This window comes from Vombatus ursinus, unplaced genomic scaffold, assembly GCF_900497805.2.
Source record: "Vombatus ursinus unplaced genomic scaffold, bare-nosed wombat genome assembly UNPS02014177.1, whole genome shotgun sequence".
NCBI classification, from domain to species: Eukaryota; Metazoa; Chordata; class Mammalia; order Diprotodontia; family Vombatidae; genus Vombatus; species Vombatus ursinus.
The window spans coordinates 605134-613899 of record NW_020953955.1 but is presented as its reverse complement, the minus strand read 5'-3'; the positions used below and the strand labels follow the sequence as shown (position 1 = coordinate 613899).

The 8766-nt window shown below is 48.7% G+C and overlaps 1 protein-coding gene across 1 annotated transcript in view; it reads right to left on the bottom strand.

The window, feature by feature from the left end:
- The window catches only part of ZDHHC5 (zinc finger DHHC-type containing 5), a 22691-nt gene extending 14305 nt beyond the window's left edge, over positions 1-8386 (bottom strand). Inside the window, exons 1-2 of the mRNA XM_027860266.1 lie at positions 8307-8386; positions 3071-4270 (exon numbers count right to left, since the gene is read on the bottom strand). Of these exons, the coding sequence (XP_027716067.1) occupies positions 3071-3174 (104 nt within the window). The 5' untranslated portion in view covers positions 3175-4270; positions 8307-8386. The remainder of the gene's footprint in view (positions 1-3070; positions 4271-8306) is intronic.
- Between the last annotated feature and the right edge of the window lie 380 nt (positions 8387-8766).

Below are 8766 nucleotides of genomic sequence, written 5' to 3'. Positions count from 1 at the left end.
ATGCAAAGCAAGAATGGCTAAGGCCAAGATAAAACTAAGGAAAGGGTTGGTTTAGTGCCAGCTGTGACCTCCTTCCCGCTTTCCAAACCTGAAATGTTCTCTTTGGTCTCATACAGGACTTGAGGGGAGTTTTGGGGAGAGGAAGAAAAACCGGTGGGGAAAATGCCACGGTCAGATGTACAAGAGATGACAGCTCTGATGAACAACAAGATGGCTAACCAGGGGAAGAGAAATAGAAGGGCTGGCCTCTGAAATCTGGAGAAAGGAGACCCTAGCCAGGGGTGGGGAACCTGCACCCTCAAGGACACACGTCACCCTCTAGGTCCTCAGATGCAACCCTTTGACTGAGTCCAAACTTCACAGAACAAATTCCTTTAATAAAAGGATTTGTTCTGCAAAACTTAGACTCAGTCAAAAGGCCACACCTGAGGACCTAGATGGCCATATGTGACCTCCAGGCAGCAGGTTTCCCACCTAGACAGTTTAGAAAACCTGTCCTGTGAAGGGAGCCTTTCACTGCAAGTTAAGGCAATCTCTCCTGCTCAAAACTTCTGCTCCTAGACTGAAAGAACCTCCAGAGTTAACCAATATGCTTTTCCGAAGCTCATTCTTTCTCTGCCCGAGGATGAGGGGACTCACGGCCCCCTAAGGGGCCGTATTTCACTGGCACTAAAGAAAGGAGAAAGTTTTAACAGAATGTAGGAAAGAGGTTAAACAGCTTCAGCCATCAGTCGAGGAAACGCCTATTTCAGAACATTTCTCTTCTGGGTAAACTGGTGTAACCAGGCAAACACTTCACTGGTCCCTGATGAGCAAGTCAGGAAATGGGAGAGATGGTGCCTCCTGCTCAGACTAGCTCAGCAATAGTCTGATTCAAGAGAATCTCCATTAACCTACCCTCAACTGCCTAGATTTTTAATACAGGTTAATGTATGTGTACACACAGGTACACACACATACACACACACACACACACACACACAGTCTTGCCCCTTGACATCTTAGCTTCTATGTGCATTCCAAGATGCCACAATGGATACACTTCTCATCCCAGGACCACTGGTACTGCTGCAGCCAGAATGCCTGAGTTCCATAATAAGATCCTTTGGGTCAAGTGATGGCTCTAGTTGCTGGATGAAGCAGCAGAAACAAAAATCCAAGTTCTCTCACTGTGGCCCCAGTCCTCATTGCTGGTGGCAGGTGCATGAAGGACAATGTATGCAGAAAACACAGAGTTCACAAGGGAGGTAAAGAATAAGCAGTCTACTGAAACCACTACTTTCCAGAGAACAGTGGATCCCCCCAAGAGGAGAAGAGAGTAGAGCTCTTCTCTCAGCCTTGGTGAGGCCCAGCTGGCCTGGCCAGGCTGCCAAGGTGGAAGACCATGGATTCTATCATCACCCACTGTTTGATTCTCCCTCCTTTGGGATAGACATATTACAAGCAGAATGAGATTTCAGCTGGCCAGCTCCACAAGACACAGAAGCTGGTAATCACTCATTTTTTTCAAGCAAGGCTCTCAAGTTTCTCATCTTAAGTTATACCAATTCAAAACCAGTTCATGTTTTATAGCATTTTAAAATTTACCAAAAAAAAAAAAAAGAGAGAGAGAGGAAGAGGCAGCATGGGGTAGTAAAAAAAACTGATGGAGCAGGAGTAAGGCAGACCCCAGATTAGAATTCTCCCTGGGCCACATTTCCTAGTTTGGTGAGAAGCAAGTCTCTGAACTGCTCTGAGCCTCGGCAACTCAGTCTTATCTTAGCAGGGTTTCATCTGCCTGGGTGGAGTGCATTCTCACACCCACAAAATCCCAGATCCTTGACACTGACTAACCCGACTTCCTCATGAACACCCCTACGAGGCAGGGAGGCCCGTGCTCAGTAGGGGCTCGGCAGAGCTAAGGGCCTCACCTCCTCATCACTGATATAGTTAAGGATTGGAGTCAGGAGCTGAACTCAGATCACCTGACGCTAAGTCTAGAACTCTAGCCACCAGACCAGGAGGATTACCTTTCCTACCTTTAGGGTTTCCTCCCTCTCCTAATTCAGAGGCAGTTTCTTTATGGGCAACTCTCTCTCCGTCAAACAGTGACTCCAAAGTCAAACCAAGATCCCCCTTTGTCTTCAAAATATCCCCTCCAGTTTTTACTCTGTATCTCTTTATCTAATCCACGATATTCCTTATTTCTCTTCCCAAGAACATCTTATTATGGAAAATACAGTTCTACATGGTTCATTCATCTGGTCACAAATGAATCAGGGCAAAGAGAAGCTCTCAGAAACTCTGCTGGTCATCTCCTGGATTCCCAGCTAGTAACAAATAGACAAGCCCAGCTCTGACTTCCAGAAGCAAGGGAAACATTCAAATGCCTAGCTTCCCAAACTGAACCAAGAAGGAAAAACATGATTTCTACTCACTCCAGCATGAACTCAGAAGGCTTTTTAGCTAACCACTATACTCAAAGGTCCGTCTCTCAGGGACGGTCTAATGGAGTCCTCTTCTCTGAGACAGAAGACTTGGTCGTTGCCCTCTCCAACACACTTCCAGCCTTCTTAAGTCTAAGGACCAAACCATCAGAGTGGCAGCACATGAAAACATTGAGCAAAAACCATGGCTGTGCTGCTGAGGCACAATGTCAATCAAATGGAAAACTCGAACTCTCCTGGTCCACCCAGTCTGAGAACTCAAGATGCCTTGCAAGAATCATTCCCATTCCCTAAGCTCCTGGTTCCCTCACACAGGTCTATTCCCAACCGATTGCTTAAGCCTCTTCAGGTCTCTGACAGCTTCTTCCCATGCCCTTGCCCTTCCTGGATCATCTAATGATGGGGCTCCATGGCATAATGGGAAGACATCTAGGATCCCATGGAATGGGAAACTGGTTACAAAGCCACCAGCAAGTCAGACAAAAGAAAGGATGCCAGTTCGAATTCCACTTGCTCCCCTTTTATTACCATTTCTCTGGGTACCTGATTGTCCCCATCACTGCTAGCTAACATCCCTAGCTGCAACTACAGGGAATGCTCACTGTCCTGCTTCCCCTTAAAAACACCACTAGGGTCCAACTCACGTAAAGGCAAAGAAGAGCGTTGTGGCTCCCACTAGGAAGATGGCGGCTGCCGAGACGGGCACATACTTGCTGGGTTTGAATCTCTTTCCGGACTCTGCGGGCATGTTGGAGCTCTGCTGGGAGATCTGCCTTGCCGCATAGCCCAGGCCCACACAGTGGCAGAACGGGTAAGAAAATGGGATGTGGGGTCAATGGGGACAGGGAGGAAGGGCAGCACAGAAGGAAACCTGGAGACTCGAGTTTAAAACTACTGCCCTTCCCCCTCCCAAATAAAAGCAAAAGTCAGAAGATTTCAAACGAAACAAAAAGCATGGGAGGGGGAAAGGAGAAACCAACAGGTGAATAACCCCCTCCCCAGGACGAGACAGGAGAGGGGATTAAGCAGCACAACCTGGACGGTTTAAAAGGCGAAAATGAGCTGTGGACTGTATACATGCAAATGGCTGTAGGCTGAGAGCATGGGCAGGCAGACAGATCAGAGCTGAACTCATGGGTGGAGACAGGTCTTTAAAGGGAAAGATCAGGGAAGAATGGCACCCAGGGCAAGGGAGGAGAGCTGCTGACAGGACTCCTTTATGAGGCACAAATGCCCCTTCGATTGATACCAAGTCTGCCACACTTCCGAAAGTGTGTAGTGGGCTTATTCAAACTATGTCTTGCTCAACTTCAATCGGAGAGAAACTTCAGGTGGGTCCCCCTTCCAGCTTCAAAGAGAGTCTGTTTCCATGGCAATCTCTGCCCCTTTCAAGTAGTCTCCTTGGTGCCACATCCCCCACACCTCAATTTCACCAGGACCGGCTGCCTGGCAATGGTGGTTTAATTTTATTTATTTCTCTCTTGGCGGCTAAAGCTGAGCAACAGCTGCTGCAAGGTTGAGCTGTAAATCCTTCCCTTTGAAGGGGGTGGGGGGAAGGGAACGGGGAGGGACAGCCTGTCTATGCTAGGTCTCTTTCTTTTATTCCAAAGCCCGTCAAGGGCCACCGTTTCTGTAGAGTTCATGTAAAACAAAGAGGAAATCTGAAATCCCAGAAGCCATACTCTCCACTTGGGCAAAGGTGGATAAAGGAGCTGGTTCCACTCGACTATGTTTTGGCAGATAATGTCGGATGAAAGAGGTTCAGAGGTTCTCCTGTGTCGGGGCTCTCTCCTCTCCTCACCCTTTGGCTCTTGGGGAAGTTCAGCTGGGTCACCGGTAGTCACCTAGAGAAAACAAATGGCCATGCATGTCAGAGATTCATCGGGGAAGCTTTCCCAATGCATGCCAGCAGCACCCTCACCCAACAGGCTGCTCTCGGAGGGACTCTGTCTTCTTAGGACACCTCTTCCACTTCACTCAGAACCAAACTGAAGAGGAAGAGATCAGAACGTTTCCTGTCTTAAACCTAGAACTTGGACTCAGAGGGAGGGTAAAGGGCTTGTTCCCCAGCTCCAGAGAGGGACTGCCAAGTCCAACCAGACATAAATGGTTAGTCACAGACTTAATGGATGTAAAATATCAAAACCTACACAAGGGCCTACTAGAGAGAAAAGGAATTAGCCTTTAAGCCAAGAGTGTATTGCTATTATTATTACTGCTATAACAGAAGAAGAAAACAATCACCTCCAAATAAAAATAAGACTCTCCAACCCCCATTTCTCCTATTTTTATGTATATGTATGTATGTATTTTTTTTTTTTTTTTGCTTTTTAGTTACCTCTCTAAAGGGGTAGTGGCTGGGTAATTATCTTAGATAAGCCAGAGTCGTCCAGTTAAGGAAACCAGAGCTTTGTACTGAAAGGTGACTAGTAAAGAACTGAATGTACTTCAGGACTCTTATTTATCTTAATTTAAACTGACAACTGAAAGCAAACTTCAACAGTTCTTTCTTAAAACGGTCAATTAGGACGTAAACTCAGCTCCACCTACTTGTGATTAACAGTAACAATTATTACTGTTTATGACGGCAGCAATGTTAACACTAGCCCTCTGGATTTTATAGGATGTTTTTCATCTGGTGATCTCAAAGCACTTTACTCTTATTATGTGATGACACACAGCCTCCCTCCCTACTCTGTCAAAGTTAAGCCCAGAAATGTGCTGGAGGCCATTTAATGAGTCACTGGATCAGAACTTGGGAGTACATACATACCCCCTGACCTCCCAACAAATACATACAAATTATTCTTCATCCAGCATTCAGCCAGAGAAGGGAGAACAATTCTGGAATCACCATAGGTCGAGAATGTGACTCCTTCAAGTCCAGGATAGATGGGAAGGCTCTCACTTCCCTCCAACCTCGGGAAATCCTCCTTCACCACCCCAGAGATCCAGAGATAACGGCAACAGGGATACTAAGGCACAAACTGGAAATCAACACTTCCTCTCCCCCCTCTGGGGGTGGAGGCCCTCAGGGGTCAGCTCCTCCCTTCTGGATTTACCAACTAAACTAGTTGTTTGTTTTTAAAGTAAAAGAAAAGATTTCTTTGTTTTGTTTCCCATTTAAAGAAACTTTTAAGAGTAAATAGCAATTAAAACATAAGGAGAGAGTCTTGGTAACACAGAATTTCCAAGTTTATACAGCTAAGTGAATGATTTAATTGAAAACCTACCTTTCTGAGGTGTAAGGATATGTAATGGTGAATTGGGGCAGGACTTAGGATTTCACTGATGTAGGGAACTAATAAGAAAATTTCCTCCACCAAGTCAGACTGGTACCTTCTTGGCAATTTAGTATCTTAGAGATTTGCCCACAGCACTTGGAGGTTAAGTGACTTGCCCAGGAGTTACAAAGTTAGTACGTGTCAGAGGAAGGATGTGAACTCAGATCTCACTGACTCCGAGGCCAGCTTTCATTCCTATCTAACAAGCTATCTCTCAGGCTAGTTCTAATTCATCTACTTATCCCTCAACTTCAGGAGAATAGCAGAAAGATCTAGTGGCTCAGGATTGAGAATTAAAGGTCTCAATTTTGGAAAGGAATCAATGACATACCAATCCAAAAGCATCCAGCTCTTTCCCCAACAGAACAAGGAGCCTACTACTTGGAATTTAGGAATGGTGACAAAGGTAGCCAGTTGCAAGATAAAAAACTAAAACTTTTCACTTTTTATTGATAGAAGAAACTATATCCATGGTACAAAAACATTTTTTTCTAAACTCCAAAAATTAGAGTAGATGAAATCTAAATATAACAATGTGTTGTCATCTAGTCTAGAATATAGTATTATTTCATATTGTGCTTTATACAATGAAAATGAAAATGAATGTGGGCTCATATTGTGGAAAGGCAGGGTCACAAAAGGATATAAGATACTGGAAACACAGTTCAGGCAAACATAAACTGAGCATAACCTGAGATGTCTGGGGGATTTACATGAAAGGAAGCAGGATAAAATCTAGGAAGGCACAAAGTATAGGTGGAGAAGCTTCTCCCGGTCACATCAGGAAGATGTGGTGATTGTTAATAGGACTGATGTTACAAGAAGAGATTGAAAGGGTCTTTAAGTATTTAGAGCAATCTGAATCCATACCAATGTGGGAGGTTCATGTAAGCATGCATATGACAGGTCAAACTAAGACACCAGCACAAATACAAACACAATTTTTAAGAAAATGGACTGGGGAGGTTTAAAAACTGTACCTAAGAATATTCTGAAGCCGCTTGTGTCTTAAAAATGGCTTGAAATCTAATGGTAGCAAGTGATCAAAATACAGGTACCTCAAGGAGGAGTGAGGTTATAAGAAATACTTTCAATAAGTAGGGTAATCAAAAGAGAGGCAGTGTTCAAGAATGACAGGGGGTTCAAGCTCTGCCTGACACATACTAACTGTGTGATCCTGAAGGAGGTCTGAATCTCAGTGCTCTAGATTACTCTCCAAGACAGTTAAGTTGAAGAGGAAGTACTGACCAGCACTGGTAGAAAAATTTTTTTCATCTGGGAGTATCCAGATGATGTCCATCCCTACACCAAGAAATCACCAGTCCAGTCCCACTCTGGGGCAAGTAGGTGGCACAGTGGATAGTCAGGGAGACTCAGCTTCCTGAGTTCGAATCAGACCTAAGATACTTCCTAGCTGTGTGACCCTGGTCAAGTCACTTCACCCTGTTTGCCTCAGTTTCCTCATCTGTCAAATGAGCTAAAGAAGGAAATGGCAAACCACTCCAGTATCTTTGCCAAGAAATCCCTAAATGGGGTCACAACGACTCAGACACGACTGAACAAATGTCCCACCTAAAGCATAAAGTAAATTTAGGTAGATGCTGACAGTAATGAACACAGATATTGGAACAATATGGTTGAACACTGAAAACTGCTAACTATAAGGGCAAGGTGAACACTAGATTTACTATCATATCAAAAGGCAGTCCAACACATAAGACAGGAGTACTCGTAAACGTCAGGTGGGGTTTAGAGAGGGGATGGTAAGGAAGGAACATTCTGAAGAGATCTAACAGAGGGTAGCGACTGTGGAACAAACTAAGAGGGTGGCAGTGTAAGAGCGACCCAGGCGAGAGAGCCCTGAAAGGGGATGGAGAGGGAACACAGCACATCCTCACGGGACGGGGAACTTGGACTGGACCAAGAGCAGCGAAACGAGGATCGGACGAAAACCTCCTCCTTCTACTGGAGGAAGAGACTGAGGCTTACGGACAGGAAGTCCCCTGCCCAGGGTCGGGGGCGCTGATTTAGGGCTGAAGGGACGTTGGAGAGCATCTGTTGAAAACCCTCACTTTACAGAGGCCCGGGGAAGGGGGATGAACGCGCCGAGGGTCGCTCCGGTCCCCCCGAGGTGGCGGAGCCCGAACTCCGGCACTCCTTCTCCGACTCCGAGTGCAGGGCTCCAGTTTGGCCACCTCGCCGACTTAAGACTCGGGCTCGGAGCCCTAGTTGTGTAACCGTGGACAGCGACTCAGTTTCCCCATCGGTAAAATGGGGGCAGCAGACCTAACACGGCGTGAGCCCCCCCCGCCGCTGGGCGGGGGGGGGAGAGGTGGGGGGCCGAGCCCCGGGGCCACCGAGCTCCCGGAGGCCGGGGGGCAGGGGGCAGGACGCCGGCCCGGGGCCCCAGCCCTCGGGGGTCGGGCCGGGCTCGGCACGGCGGTCGCTCCTCAGCCTCTCCCGGCCGGCCGAGGCGAGCTGGGCCGGGGGTGGGGTCCCCGGGCGGCCCCGGCCCCGGCTCCCCCTTCCCTGGAGGTCACCCACCCTCCCTCCCGGCACTTCCGGTTCCGCAGGGGCCGGTGTCCCCGGTACTCACCCCGTGCGCGATGTCCGCCGCCACCGCCCCCCGGCCGTACCGCTCGCCAGCCCGTCAGCCAGCCAGTCTGTACGTCCGTCCGTCCGCCCGGGCTGTGAGAGGCAGCGCGCGGCCCCCGCACGCTCCACGCCCGCCCCGCTCCGCGCGGCCCCCGCTCCCCGCGCGCTCCCGAGCCCGGCGGCGCTCCTTCTCGCCAGCAGGCGCGCGGCCGTTGGCCCTCAGAGGCCGGTCTCGAGCTCCCCCACGTTCCCATTGGCTGCCCGAGCCCCGGCGCGCGCTGGGTCTCGCGCGGGGCACGTTTCGCCCATTCATGCGGCTCGCACCGCCCGCCTGCCCGCCCACTTTCCCATTCACTGACCGCCCTCCTCTCGCCCCCGCCCACCTCGTTCTCAGGCGCGCGCGCGTACGCAAGGTCCTCTCCCCTTCCTCCTACCCCGCCCCCAGTGGCCTCGGCTCGCTC